The 15,782-nt window shown below is 42.4% G+C and overlaps 1 protein-coding gene across 2 annotated transcripts in view; it reads left to right on the top strand.

Moving 5' to 3' along the window:
- Nucleotides 1-14,785, top strand: part of PDE8A (phosphodiesterase 8A) — a 157,700-nt gene extending 142,915 nt beyond the window's left edge. For both annotated transcript variants that reach the window (XM_011996452.1, XM_011996451.1), the window contains 3 exons: nucleotides 1,616-1,783; nucleotides 12,207-12,336; nucleotides 13,442-14,785. In XM_011996452.1, the coding sequence (XP_011851842.1) occupies nucleotides 1,616-1,783; nucleotides 12,207-12,336; nucleotides 13,442-13,548 (405 nt within the window). In that variant the 3' untranslated portion in view covers nucleotides 13,549-14,785. The remainder of the gene's footprint in view (nucleotides 1-1,615; nucleotides 1,784-12,206; nucleotides 12,337-13,441) is intronic.
- Nucleotides 14,786-15,782: the final 997 nt, after the last annotated feature.

Raw genomic sequence — 15,782 nt, 5'->3', positions numbered from 1 at the left:
GGCTTTCTAGCATATTACCCCATGACACTTACTTTGTTTTAACCTGATGTTAAGAACTCTGTTTCCTCACCCTTTCCTGTTCTGTTTGTCAGCCTGCCTCTGACTTCACTCTCTTTCCAAAGACTTTTAACACAGAGGTGCCTATACCAGCCTCTTTTGTTGCCTCCTGCCCTGTCATTCTGGATAGGGCTGATTGTCACCTGGCCACCACTCCTGGCTGACTTCATGCCACAGAAGGAAACCACACACCTCACAGACTTGGTTTCCTCTGTCTAGTCTGCACAGCCCCTAGACTTAGCTGAGTTCTCTGCTCCACTTAACATTATAGTTCTCATCTCTGTTGTCGGTACAGGGGGTTACTTCTGAGAGACTGAAAATCAATATCCAGTGGGTCAGAGCAGGAGAAAGGAAGATAAAAGAAAATAGTTTCCAGGCTGGCAGTACAAAACTATAGTCACACTGCAGGTATTAATGGATCTGAAGAAAGAAGTGTCAGCACAGAGCTGGTCACAGTGGAAACCTGGAGCGACAAGAGCTACTGAAGTGTCACTGGTGTAGTAGTCATTTTGGCACTCTCCAGGAAGCGTGGGAAGCCTAGAGTCAGGATGCCACCTGCCTGTCTTGATGGCAGATCTGTTCCCTCTGAGCTGGGACTATCAGGCCTTCTTAGGCTACTGCTGTTGCATATTGAAATCATATGACTAACTCCTTTGGAAGGGTGCTTGATGGGCACGGAATCAGACTGAGGAGACCTGCTTGCCTCTGGTCTTTTCCATTGCTCTCTGCCCCAATACCCTCTAACCTGAATTCTCTTCAGAGAGCCTACAAATAGTGGTTCTATTGCATCATAAATTGATCCATACCCAGTGGGGATCCTTGTGATGCAGACAGCACATGGTACTGTGAGTGGAAGGCAGCCTGGGACTAAAGGCAGACCTTAAGTTCTTATCCTGGCTCAGCTGGTTGCTTTGGACAAGTCACTTCACCTCCCTGAGTCTCAGTGTCCTCATTTGTAAAATGTAATCAATAGTACTTTTCATGCTTACCATTAGATCTTCTTGTGAGTGCAGATCAGCAGAGAATGACTGTTAAGTCATTTATACATCAAAAATGTTAGGTGTGATCTTGGGAATCTGCCCTGTCACAGGACTGAGTTGAGAAGTAGGGAGCCTGTTGGGCTACAAGAGCCCATCTGTTGTGAGGGCAGAGAAATTTATTTTTTTCAGCTCATTCTCTTTTTTAATAAAATAAAAGACAAAACTAGTCTTTGAGTTCTTACCAAGGGGGGGAGAGAGAGAGGAAAAGAAAAAAGGCAACGGTGAGAAAGATTTAGTGAGAGGAAGAGAAGAAAGAGGCAAGGAAAAGGGGAACAGCAGATATACCAACCCCTAGTGCTACCCTCCACTTCTAGGTCCTGTTGGAATATCACTGAGCCTGGTTTTCTCCTGTGTAAAATGAGAGGCCAAGCTCAATGCTCGAATATCCTTGGCACTGTTTCATGAGATCCTTATCCTGACTAGTGCTCTTTTTGTGCTTACAGTGGTACAGACCAGTAAGAGAGGGCTTGGCACCAAGGGTCCCATTTTGATTGCTTTGAATTCCACTCATGTTTCAGGAAACTGATAAAAATCAGGAAATGATAAACACTATGCTTAGGACTCCAGAGAACCGGACTCTAATCAAACGAATGCTGATTAAATGTGCTGATGTGTCCAATCCCTGCCGACCCCTGCAGTACTGCATCGAGTGGGCTGCACGCATTTCAGAAGAATATTTTTCGCAGGTAAGATGCTGCCTCTTTTAAGTTTCTAGAGAGAGAGAGAGTTAAAACCCATAAAATCATACAAGATAATGGACTTAACACTAGGAAACAGGGTTCTAAACAAAATTCTGTCCTTGTATTGCATGTTTATTGGTAACAAATTTTTTTTCTTCTCTAAGAATATTTTTATTTTCCCTTTATTCTTGCAGGATATTTTTGTTAGATATAGCATCCTGGGTTGATGATTTTTTTCCTGAAAGTACTTTAAAGGAGTCATCTGGTCTTCATATTCTTTCTGAGTAGAAAAAAATCTCTCTTGGGGCAGAAAAAAAATATTAGGAAATATACTGGCCAAGATTATTCCAGATCTGGTGGAGGGCATATGCATATGCATACAGATTCAAGAAGCCCAGTGAACCTTAACCATGTCAGATGTGTCATAGTCAAGCAGCTAACAAGGTGAAGATAAATCTTGAAATCATCCAGAAGAAAAGCGATACATTACTTATAAGAAAACAGTGATTCTTACGTCCTCTGACTTCCCATCAAAAACTATGAAGGCCAGAAGACACTGAAACATCTTTAAAGTGCTGTTAGCTTTGGGAGGACAAGGTGGGAAGATCACTTGAGCCCAGGAGTCTTAAGAGCAGCCTGGGCAACATGGTGAGACCTTGTCTCTACAAAAAAATTAAAAGTTAGCCAGGCATAGTGATGCACTCCTGTAGTCCCAAGCTACCTGGGAGGCTGAGGCAGGAGGATTGCTTGAAGCCCAGGAGGTTGAGGCTGCAGTGAGCCATGATCATGTCACTGCACTCCAACCTGGGTAACAAAGTGAGACCCTGTCTCAAAACATACAGCTAACATTATATTTAGTGGCATGAGATATTGAATACATTCTTAAGATTGGAAACAAGGTAAGGGTGCCCATTCTTACCTCTTTTGTTCAGCATTGTATTGGTGGTCCTCATCATTGCAATAGACAGAGGAGAAAGAGGTTTAAAGAAAAAAAAGTAAGACATACATTTGCTTCTGTTTGTAGGTGACATGATTTTATGTAGAAAATTCTAAGGAATATACAAACAATTATTAGCACTAATAAGTGGATTTGACTTACCAGTGTCATTGGACATAGCTCAATATACAAAAGTGAGTTGTATTTTATGTACTGGCAACCAGCAATTGGAAAATGAAACCAAAAGCCCAGCCCCATTTACAGTAGAAAATTAAAAAATTAAAATTACTTAGGAAAAAATTTAATAAAAGATGACCAGAACTCTACAGTGAAAACCATAAAACATTGCTGAAAAATTTAATGAACACTTGAATAAACAGTGAGACATATCATGTTCACATACTGGAAGACTCAGTGCTAACATTCACTTCTACCCAAATTGGTTTTTTCAATTCAATGCAATCCCAATCAAAATCTCAGCAGACTTTTTTTTCTGTAGAAATCAACAGACTGTTTCTAAATTAAATATGAAAATGAGAAGGACCTTGAATAAGCAAAGCAAACTTAAAAAATAAAAAGTTGGAAGATATGCCCTGTTTGGCTTCAAAACTTAAAATAATCAAGACAGTGTGGTGCTGGCATGATGATAACAAGTACAACCATGGGACAGAATAGAAATCCAAGAAACAGATCACATTTATATGATCAGTGGCTAATGTGAAATTTTTTCAGCAAGTGGTGTTAGGATAATTGGATATTCCTATGCAAAAAAAAAAAACAAAAAAAACAAAAAGACCCACAACTCCTATCTCATACCATAGAGAAATTCATAGACCTACATACAATAGCTAAAACCATAAAGCTTTGAGAGAGAAACATACCAGAATATCCACAGTGACGGAAGTGGACAAAGATTTCTTAGATGCAGAAAGCAACAACCAGCCAGGTGCAGTGGCTTATACGTGTAATCTCAGCACTTTGGGAGGCCAAGGTGGGAGGATTACTTGAGTCCAGGAGTTTGAGACTCAGCCTCAGCAAGATAATGAGACCTCATCTCTAGAAAAAAAAAATTTTTTAATTAGTTGCCTGTGGTGGTGGTGTGTGGTGGTGGCACATGCCTGTGGTCCCAGCTGCAGGAGGATTGCTTGAGCCTAGGAGGTTGAGGCTGCAGTGAGTCATGATCGTACACTGCACTCCAACCTGGATGACAGAGCAAGACTGTGTCTTAATAAAAAGAACAACAACGATAAAAAGAAAATTTGATAAATTAGACTTCTTCAAAATTTACAAAGTTTGCTCATTCAAACACACCTAAGAAAATGTGCAGGCAAGCCATACTGGAGGAAAATATTTACAAATTATATTTGAAAGGACTGTATCCGTAGATATATAAAGAACTGTATTTGAAAGGACTGTATCCGTATAAAGAACTGTAACTCAGTAATAAAAGATAAACCACCCAGTTTATTATGGGCAAGTATTTGTCCAGACACTGCCCCAAAAAGCTATTATGAAAGACCAATAAGCATATGAAAAAGTGCTGAACATCATTAGTTATCTGGGAAATTCAAATTAAAACCACAGTGAAATACCACTACACACCCAATGGGATGGCTAAAAATGGGAAAGGCTGACACCACCAAATGAAGATGCAACTGGAATGCATGCATCTGTGATAGATGCATAGAATGCTACAGCCACTTTGGGAAGCAGTTCAGCAGTTCCTTTTTTCTTCTTTTTTTATGGTAAAATTTACTGTTTTAGATCTGTGTTTTCTTCCCTTCGTTCTCTTCATGTGATATATCACACTGATTGATCTTCATGTGCAGAACCAATCTTGCATTTCAGGAGTAAATTCCACATAGTCATTGTGTATAATCCTTTAATATGCTGCTGAGTTTGGATTGCTAGTATTTTATTAAGGATTTTTGCATCAGTATTTACAGGGGATATTGGTCTGCAATTTTCTTGTAGTGTCTTTGTCTGGCTTTGTTATTAGGATAAGCTGGCCTCATGGAATGAGTTAGGAAGTACTTCCTTCCTTTTCAATTTTTCTGGAAGAGTTTGAGAAGGATTGATATTAATTCCTCTCAAAATGTTTGGTAGAACTTAACCAGTGAAACCATCCTTTTTTGGGAGGTTTTTGATTATTGATTCAATCTCCTTGCTAGTCATTGGTCTATTCAGATTCTGTTTATGATTCAGTCCTGGTAGGTTGCATATTTCCAGGAATTTAGTCATTATGTTGGCATACAATTGTTCATGGTACTCTCTTACAATCCTTTTTATTTCTGTGAAACCTGGAGTCATGTTCCCACTTTCATTCTGATTTTAGTAATCTGGGTCTTGTCTTTTTTTCTTAGTCCATCTAGCCAAAGATTTGTCAATATTGTTGATCTTTTCAAAAAATTATCTTTTGGTTTTGTTGATTTTTCTGTATTGGTTTTTCTGTTTTCTGTGTACTTCTGTTCTTTATTATTTTCTTCCTTTTGCTAGCTTTAGATTTAGTTTATTCTTTCTATAGTTCCATAACATGTTAAGTTAGGTTGTTGATTTAAAATCTTGTAGACATTTACAGCTGTTAATTTCCCCCTTATCACTGTTTTTACTGCATCTAATAACTTTTGGCATAGTGTGCTTCATTTTCATTTGTCTCAAAGTATTTTCTAATTTCCCTTATGATTTCTTGTTTGATCCCTTGGTTGTTTAAGAGTATATTAGTCCATTTGCATTGCTATAAAGGAATACCTCAGGCTTGGTAATTTATAAAGAGAAGTTTATTTTGGCTCATGGTTCTGCAGGCTGTACAAGCATGGAACTAACGTCTACTTAGCTTCTGGTGACGGCCTTAGGAAGCTTGTGATCATAGCAAAAGGGGAAGCAGATATATCACATGGCAAGAGAGCAGGGGGAATTGCCACACTCTTAACCAGATTACCTGTAAACTCAGAGCAAGATCTCTCATTACCATGGGGAGGGCACTAAGCCATTCATGAAGGATCTGCCCTCATGACCCAAACACATCCCACCAGACCCCACCTCCAGCACTGGGGATTATTTTTCAACATGTGATTTGAAGGGGACAGACATCCAAACCATATCAAAGCATATGCTACTTAATTTCCATATACTTGTGAGTTTCCCGGTTTTCCTTCCATTATTGAGTTTTGCTTTCATTTCACTGTTACTAGAAAAGGCACTTTGTATGACTTTACCTTTTAAAATATATACTGTTTGTGGCCTATCATATGTTATATCCTGGAGAATGTTCCATTTGCACTTGAGAAAAAAATGTATATTCTACTGTTGTTGGGTGGATGTTCTATACATTCTGTTAGGTCCGCTTGGCCTAGAGCATTGTTAAACTCTATTGTCTCATTGTTCTGTTCATTATAAAAGTGTAGTATTGAAGTCTCCAAGCATTATTTTAGAAGTATCTGTTTCTTCCTTCAGTTCTATAAATGTTTGCTTCATATGTTTTGGAACTCTGGTATTTGGTGCTTATGCTTATAATCGTTATATCTTCCTGATGAATTGACCCTTTTATTAATGTCGTTCCAGGCTGGAGTGCAGTGGCACAATCTTGGCTGACTGCAACCTCTGCCTCCCAAGTTCAAGCAATTCTCCTGCCCCAGCCTCCCGAGTAGCTGGGATTACAGGCACGTACCACCATGCCTGGCTAATTTTTGTTTTTTTAGTAGAGGCGGGGTTTCATGTTGGTCAGGCTGGTCTCGAACTCCTGACCTCAGGTGATCCGCTTGCCTCAGCCTCCGAATGTGCTGGGGTTACAGGCCTGAGCCACCGCGCCTGGCCTGTAACAGTTTTTGACATAAAGTTTGTCTCTTAGGATACTCACCCCAGCTCTCTTTTGGGTATTATTTTCATGAGATATCTTTTTCCATCCTTTCATTTTCAACTTATGTATGTGTTGAGAGCTAAAGTGATTCTCTTGTAGATAGAATGTAATTGGATCGTGTGTTCTTATCCATTCTGCCAGTCTGTGGCTTTTGAGTTGAATCTCTTTACATTTAAAATAATTACTGATAGGGAAAGACTTTTGCTACTTTGTTAGTTTTCTGTATGTCTTACAGCTTTTTTGTCCCTCTTCCTCCATTACTGCCTCCTGTTGTGCTTATTTGATATTTTGTAATGGCACATTTTGATTCCCTTTTTCTATAGATAGTTTCATTGTGGATACCATAGAGATTGCCTAGGACAACCTAAAGTTACAACAATTAGTTTTAAATTGATATCAACTTAACATTAATTGCATACACGAACTCCTATATAGCTCCACCACCCCACTCTGTTTTGTAAATGTCACAAATAATATCTTTATACATTATATGCCCATTAACATTTAAAATTATTTTGTATGCATTTTTAAAAGCAAAGTTACAAACCAAAACTGTAAAAATGCTGCTTTTTATATTTTCCCATGTATTTACCATTATCAGAGATCTTTATATCAAGTTTACAGTCTAGCTTCCTTTTATTTCAACCTAAAGGATTTCCTTTAGCATTTTTTGTAGGTCAGATCTAATGGTAATGAATTCCCTCAGCTTATGTTTATCTAGAAATGTCTTAATTCCTCCCTCTTTTTTGAAGGACAGTTTGCCAGAATCAGAATTTTCAGTTGACAGTTTTTTGTCTTTTAACACTTATATATATAATTTCACTGCCTTCTGGCCTTCAAGGTTTCTGCTGAGAAATGAGCAGATCATCTTATTATTTCCTATATGTGATGAGTCTCTTTTCTTTTACTGGTTTCGAGATCCTCTGTCTTTTGACTGTTTGGTTATAGTGTGCCTCAGATTGATCTCTGTGGGTTTATCCTACTTGGAGTTTATTTAGCTTCTTGGATTTGTAGATTCATATCTTTCCCAAAATATGGCATTTTTTGGCCAAGATTTTTTCAAATATGGGGTCTCACTATATTGCCCAAGCTGGTCTTGAACTTCTGGGTTCAAATAATCTCTGTCCTTTTCTTCTCCTCCTCTTTTTGCTGGACTCATAAGATGTGTATTGGTCCATTATGATGGTTTCCCATAAGTTCATTAGGTTCTATTCACTTTTCTTCGTTCTTTTTTCTTTCTTCTGTCTGCCCAAATCTGATGCTGAACCCCTCTGGTGAAGTTTGTTTTTTTGTATTTTTCAACCTTCGAATTTGAGATGGAGTTTTTGCTCTGTCGCCCAAGCTGGAATGCAGTGGTGCCATCTTGGCTCACTGCAACCTCCGCCTCTTGGGTTTAAGTGATTCTCCTGCCTCAGCCTTCCAAGTAGCTGGGATTACAGGTGCCCACCACCATGCCCAGCTGAGACGAGGTTTCACCATGCTGGCCAGGCTGGTCTCAAACTCTTGACCTCAGGTGATCCCACCTCAGCTTCCCAAAATGCTAGGATTACAGGTGTGAGCCACCGTGCCTGGCCTGTTAGGTTACTTTTCATAATTTCTTTCTTTGCTGATATTCTCACTGTGTTGTTCACCTGTCATTTCCTATAGTTCCTGGTCTGTGTGTGTGTTTTTTTTTGTTTTGTTTTGTTTCGTTAGGTCTTTGGGCATATTTAAGACAGTTGTTTTCAAGTCTTTGTCCAGTGCCTGTACATCTTTAGGGACAGTTTCTTTTCTTCGAGTGTACCATATTTTCTAGTTTCTTTGTATGCCTTGTGATTTTTGTTGAAAATTAGGCATTTTAAAAAACAGCCACCTCTCCTACTTAGTCTTTGGAAACTGTCTCTGAGCCTAACAATTAACCCATCATGAAAATTTTAAGTTTTCTCAAACGCTTTATGAGTCTGTCTTGCCTGGGTCTGCATATACATACCCTTCTTAATTCCCCTATATACATAGCTGCTTTCGAATGTCTTAATTTCCTGAAGTATTTTGTCTGAGGTTATCCTCAGGGCCTTAGATGATCTATTGTTCATCTGTTGCTCATAATCTCTTGTTTTTAGGCATCCATATCTGTCATCCCCCTGCAGCTTTCCTGAGTAGTAGTAATTGCTTTTCTACCTGGGAGCTAAGTGAAACAGACTAATCCTTCAGGCAGCCCACAGACTTGTCAGAATGTTGCAGATAAGGTCTGCTCTGCTCCCTCCAGTTCAAGGGACACAGTTGGAAACTGGGCTGCTGCCTCCTCCGGACCAAGATTGTACCACGCTGGGGAAGTGGTGCAAGGTTGAGTGAAAATACCCTTAAGTTTCCTACTGTTTTGAATGTGACTTTTCTTGAATGGGCATTTACTTGTTTGCTGTAGAATTTGACTGTTTTCCAGAGTCTCTTGTAAGGTTATTTTAGCCAATCTTTTGTTTCATGGAGATGTTTTCATGGAGGAATGAGGACTTGGAGCTTCCTAGTCCACCATATTACTGATGTTACTCCAGTGGTCAGGCTTTGGTTTTAAAGTCATTAAGACACAGTTGCTTCTTGTATTCAGTGGGATTAGGTTTGCAAGTTCACTCCTTATAGCCACCCTCTCTCTTGAATGGCATGGATACCAAGAGTGCCAGGGCCTGAAGCAAGGTGAAGAGGCATCTGTGGTTTCTCTCTGACTGGGGCTGCTTGACTTCATGGGGAGTGGAGCTTGAGTACCACTTGCCTGGCTCTGTGCCAGGTGTACAGTCTTATTTTTGTTTGGGGCACAGTGGTGAAATGTGAAACTTGTAGACCCTGCCCTTCAGGTGGGGTCACAGAAAGGAAGCATCTATAGGTGTGGAGCTATCACTGGTGACTTAGATGAGGGCATGGGCCACAGTTTGCTGGTCCCCTTAGTAAACAGTGATCTCCGGGAGGGAACGGGGGCCCTGGACGCTCCATGCACTTGTCACATTGGGCCAAAGAGAAGAAATCTAAGCATGAGGGTCTTCACTGACCTTCAGCCAGCCAGCTGCTTCCATGTGAATAGGGAGGGCAGGCCCTGAGAGCAGACGCCTCTGGATGACTTGACTGGCTGAGCTAATGAAGCCTTTGCCATGACTGCCCAGAGAGAGCTGGTTTAGGGTCTAGCATGACCAAGGAAGGGTACATCAGGAGAGCGCCCCACCCAGGGCACTGCTGTTTTAGCTGAACAGGCCCATGGGCTGTGAACCCAAGGCCCTCCCTGCGCCCCCCACCCCTTCCTCTCTATACCATGGCAGAGACTTATGTAGGGCTGACTGCTTTTCTGAGACAGCACTGAGGCTGCCAGCCTGTGGCCAACAGCAGGGCCTTCACCACAGCCAGCGGATGCTGAGCCAGCGTTCCCCACTCCTTCTCTTACCAAAGCACGTGAATCCCATATTCTAAACCACCAGAACAGCAGGAGCTCTTACTTCTGGCTTTTGCCCAGTCCCACAGTCTGGCACTGTCCACCTGAAAACAGGAAGCATGGGCCTCTTTCTTGGCACGTGATTCCAGCACTGTCAACACTTACCTAGCGTAAATGCACCTCTGGGCACTGTGCTAGGTACGGTGCCATCCTAGGAAAACGTCCAGAGGTTTGCCTGCTTCCCTCAAGTAGAGAGCCCATATGGAGAGCTGGAGTGAGTTGTTGTGCACGGGGCAAGGTGCACAACTACTTGGTAGAGCCAGGCCTCTGGGGGTCACTCTGGGAGAGCCTGAGGTGCTGGGCCAGGTGTAGTAAGGAAGATGGGAGAAGGGTGGCTGAGTGCACAGAAGAAAGGCAGTGGAGTCCGTGACTTTGGGGATCCCCATGCAAGTGCCAGAGCTGGTGCTGTAGAGCTGTGGTAGGGGTAGAGAGATGCTGGGACGAGAGAACTTTCTGACCTGGCATTCCTGGAGGGCCTGTGAGTGCAAGCATGGCAATGTTCTTGTTGAGGCGCTGCAGCCATGGTGAGGCCCTGTGGAGCAAGGGCTAAGGGGAGGAGCTGTGAGTGGGTTCCGCCAGCCCCCAGAAGCCTGGCTGTGATGGGGTGAACTCTGCTGACCATTTGGGAGGCAGAAGTACGGCTGTCTTACAAGAAGACACGTCTTGTAAGCGGCCAACAGTGGGACGTGACTTCAGTGGTTAGCCTTTCTTCTGTGCACTCAGCTACCCTTCTCCCATCTTCCTTACCACACCCGGCCCAACACCCCAGGCCCTCCCAGAGTGACCCCCAGAGGGCTGGCTCTACCCACTCCAGCCCCGGCACTGGGGAGAAAGGCTAGTGTTCAGCACCACAGCCACCATCCCCTCCACCCAGCCCCACACATGTACTAGGGTCCCATCTAGAAGAGCTGCTCCCCCCAGCACACTCCTACCTCACTCCATCTGTGCTTGCCCTGTTCTCATCCTGCCCCACCATTTCACTTGACTCCCAGCACAGGTGCCCTGGCACAGCAGGGATCTTGTGATTCTCGCTGAACATCCACAGGGGCCTCTAGAGAATACACTGAGGACTTCTGGCCTCATTCCAGTGCCTCTTTACCACCCCATGGGCCTTACCTCACCCTTTTCTCCAGCACTGTTGGGCCAAAATGAGACCTTATCAAAGAAAGAACAGGACACTTGCCTTTTTCCTCAGGTTCTTAATTATGTTTTTAGTTTTTTGTGAGTCTCTCTGGAATCCTGAAGATGTGGAAGAGTTTGACTAAAGTACATAAATACTCAGAGCTTTTTTTTTTTTTTTTTTTTAACATCCAGGATCTCAAGGGTGTTCAGAACCTTTTCAAATAAATAAGACAGCCATAGAAGAGAAGCAGCCTATAGGCCTTTCCCTGTGAAATGGCCCCTGTATGGGGACACTTCAAGCTGGGTGGAAGGACAGTTGCACTGTGACAGGAGAAAAGAAAGGATCTGTTTCTCTGAGGAACGTGAGTCCCCTTTAGTTGTCAGGCCCAGAGAGGCACTGAAATGTGACAGCAGTTACGCCTCACTCCCCACACTGACCTAAGTAATTGCGTGCTCTGTGGACTCTAAGCTAGTAGCCATAAATTAACCTAACAATGCCATAATTCATACCCTATCATTCAACAGTATATAGCCAATTACTAATCAGTGTTCTTTTAATAAACCAGTACAGTAAAAATTCCTTAAAACTTTTATAATTGCTGATTCATTCATTTTTCTTTAAAAACTGGAGCATCTCCTTTATTCTGCAGAACACTTCCAGTGTTTCCTGAGCAGCTGGCCTCAACCTTGGCCCAAATAAACTCTGTATGTTAATTTTGCCTCAGTTTCTTTAGGTCAGTAGGAACGACAGAGCAGTGGCTGACTACAGAAAATGTTTGGGATCTTACCTGAGGAGCTTCTGCAAGGAGGCTTCCAGATGTTTAAAGTTTGGCTTGAGTTGGGGTGTCCTCAGACCCCGCTGACATGGAGTAGTCATCATTCTGAGAACAACTTGGTATCTGTTATGAGACGTGGTTTGGCTGGGTGAGGTGGCGATTGGCTTCACACTGTGACAAGCCACCTTAGGCTGCCAGGAGAAGCTCTCCGTGGGGGAGAGGCTGCCCCTAGGTGGAGTGAAACCAGGTGCTGGGATCCCCTGATCATGACGTTTTCTGCTTTGCAGACTGATGAAGAGAAGCAGCAGGACTTACCTGTGGTAATGCCAGTTTTTGACAGAAATACCTGCAGCATCCCCAAATCCCAAATCTCTTTCATTGATTACTTCATCACAGACATGTTTGATGCCTGGGATGGTAAGAAATCTTCCTTAAAATAGCATATTTTTCTCTAAATAATAGGGAACCATTATGAAGGAGTGCATTTGACTCATTTAGAATATGATTTGGGGCCTGGGCTTTCAGGAACTAGAGAGAAGTGAACCATCACCGAGGGCCCCTGAGGGCTGGGTGTTCTTTCTTAACACTCTCCACAGGCTTAGGCATCTTTATGCCTGTTTTATAGATGACGGGATTGAATTTGGGGCCCCACAGCTTATAGTAGAGCAGCTAGGGTTCAAAACCAATCGTGCCGGCTCCAAAACCCATGGTGTTTCTACAGCAGCCCTTTGCCCTCCACTATCCCCTGCTTCTCCCGGCCTCACTCTACACAAGACCAGAAGGACTGGTCTGTCTCTGACTGATGCATGTCACCCTCCTCTAACTTCAGGGGGGCACAGGAGTCTATCAAAAAAATATCAGAGAACTGATATTCCATGGTCATCTTTGTCCTGAGGGCTGCACCTTGGAGGAGGGGCTACAGGGCTGATAAATGTCCAGGAAATAAACCCGTGTCTCAAGAAGGCCGCAGAACAGGGGTAGGCGGCTGGGGAGAAGGACTGAAGCAGTGGAGACAGCTGCGGCTTTGGGGGAAGTGCATGCTCTGCAGTTCACTGCCTCTGGGACTGAGACCAGACGTGTGCATCCCCAGGCTGCACGTTCTTCATGTGGTGCAGGTGGAAGGAGATGCTGGTGTATGATGTGAAGCATGCGTGAAGGGAGAGCGAGCACACAAGGGCCAGGCCGTCAGGTGGGGGCACACTACATGTTGCTTTCTGACACCCAGGCCCAAAGGTGCTGGTTTAATGGTAATTAAGCAGATTAGCCACCTTCTGTTTTATTTACCACAGTTACCAGCTCAGCAGGTGGTCATAGAGGAGGTGCTGGCATTGAGAATAGGGTCAGCCAACTTCAGTCAGCCATGGCTCGGCTCGTTGAAGCTGCTGGGTGTGTTTGCCAGGGTCTCTTTAGCCTCACGCAGATGCCTGCTCCCATCTGTCACTCTTTAAAATGCTCTTAGTAGAAAGCCCAAAATGTAAACAGAGGCTGTGAAAGGATATCACATTCCCATCTTTCTCTCCAGCCTTTCTAGACCTGCCTGATTTAATGCAGCATCTTGACAACAACTTTAAATACTGGAAAGGATTGGACGAAATGAAGCTGCGGAGCCTCCGACCACCTCCTGAATAGCGGGAGACACCACCCAGAGCCCTGAAGCTTTGTTCTTTTGGTCATTTGGAATTCCTGAGGGCAGCCAGAGTTCCTTGGTCCTTTCAGTATTAGGCAGAACAGCCCCCTGGTCTGCATAGCCTGTGAAAGCCCACGGGGACATCAGTAACCTTCTGCAGCCACCATCCGATGCCATTACTGTCAAGTGAGACTTGGCCACTATAGCCTGGGCCTGCTGCAGGAGCTCTTCAGAAAGGCACATGAAGACCATGGTTTGCATCAGCTTTCTGATAAAACACAAGGTCTGGAGTGCCCCTGCAAAAGGTATTAATGGATTTCCTGCCAGTGACAGAGCATGTCTATTGCAAACAATTTCTCTCAGTTATGTTCAGCACTTAAGAACGGCTAATGGTAATAGGATCTTTAGCAACTTTTTCACATCATAGAAGGTGCAATCACTCACTTTGGAACACTACTGAGAGTGACTTCTCTTTTAAAATTGAGTAGCAAATGAAAAATTAAAAGAAAATTTGAACTTGATTATTAATATCAGTTAAAATGCTTTATTTATTTTATTAAAAGCTCAGTATTTTCTGTGAATTCAAAAATAGTTCAAAGCCAAAGCCAACTTCAAATACCATGACTAAATTTACATGATTCATATTCATTATGCATTACTTGGTATACAGACTTATTTTCATAATGCAAATTAATATAAAATGACATTTTTACTGCACTATAGAAATATTCGTGTATGTTAAACTTTTCTGATTGAGGCTAATTGGAAAAAGCTGGGGTCTTTTTCTAAGCACTAAAGAAGGCTGCTTCTACTCTATAGAACCCAGGGCTCTGAAATAGCTCTAGCTGCCTAATGAACTTCACAGGTAACTCCCCAAGGTAAAATTAGTGGTTTGCAAAGAAAAATTAGGACTTAACACTTTTTTCTAAAATTTTATAATTGAATTCCAAACGTCTACCCTATTTTATACTGTTTCTACAAAATATTCCTTATAAAAACAAAGAACAAAAATGGTATATTTAATGAATTGACATTTTATAACCAACCTGTTTTTATCTACAGTGGGAATCTTTGATGCCAGAAATTTATAAAGAGGTTCTGTACCTTCACACTTTGAATAAGCATAATACCATAAAAAATGACACTTGACATGTCAATGTGTTTGTCATTTCATTTTAAACTCGTATTTGTGGTTTTTTCCCAGATAAAAATGAAATTAAACCATTTCTTTTTAAGAAATCATGTTTTATCTTTTTGGAGAATTCTTTGTTTCATAATACTTATAATATTTATTTTTTTAAATAAAGGTCAGGCACAGTGGCTTATGACTGTAATCTCAGTACATTGTAAGCCTAAGAGTTCAAGACCAGCCTGGGCAACATAGCAAGACCTCATCTCTACAAAAAATTTAAAAATTAGCCAGGCATAGTGACATACACCTGTGATCTCTGCTGCTTAGGAGCTGAGGTGGGAGGACTGCCTGAGCCAAGGAGTTCAGTGCTGCAGTGAGCTATGATCATGCCACTATATTCCATCCTTGGCAACAAAGCAAGACCCTATCTCTAAATAATAAATAATATTCCCTACTTTACAGAAAAGATTGGTAGTTAAATGACTTTTTCAGGGTCACACAGGGCCATATGAGTATGTTGAGAAGTTCTCAGAATTAACCTTAGTTCACTGCCTGGTACCTCTGAATGGGTATTGAGAGATGAGAGGCACACTGGAGAACTGACAGAGGGCTCTCAGAGATGGGTGCTGGGTACCAGGTACCCATTCAGAGATGTCAGGACACTGGAGGGCTGACAGGGCAAGCCCTTTGGGGTCTCTGTTTAAGGAAACAAAGGCTTTGTCCTATGTTAAGACATTTGACCTGGGATGGTAATTGTGGACGAAGTGGGGAAGACAGTTCTGTCCCCTCCCCAGGTGCAAAGGAAAAAGGAAATGAAGCACACGAAGAACTCAACCATCTTGAGGCAGACATAGCAGTGTATGCAATATATGGAATTTGCATCACCAAGACTGGTAACAATTATCAAATAATCTGAAAGAGACGTTAAGATGAGTAGGCTTAACATGCTTAAACAGATAAGCAAAAAAGAAACTAAACCAGACCTGGCGTGGTGGCTTACACCTGTAATCCCAGCACTTTGGGAGGCCGAGGCGGGTGGATCACGAGGTCAGGAGATCGAGACTATCCCGGCTAACATGGTGAAACCCCGTCTCTACTAAAAAT

Source organism: Mandrillus leucophaeus, unplaced genomic scaffold (genome assembly GCF_000951045.1).
Source record: "Mandrillus leucophaeus isolate KB7577 unplaced genomic scaffold, Mleu.le_1.0 Scaffold514, whole genome shotgun sequence".
In the NCBI taxonomy this organism is placed as follows: domain Eukaryota; kingdom Metazoa; phylum Chordata; class Mammalia; order Primates; family Cercopithecidae; genus Mandrillus; species Mandrillus leucophaeus.
Note: the sequence above shows the minus strand (reverse complement) of the source record. Positions and strands in the feature narration are given on the sequence as shown.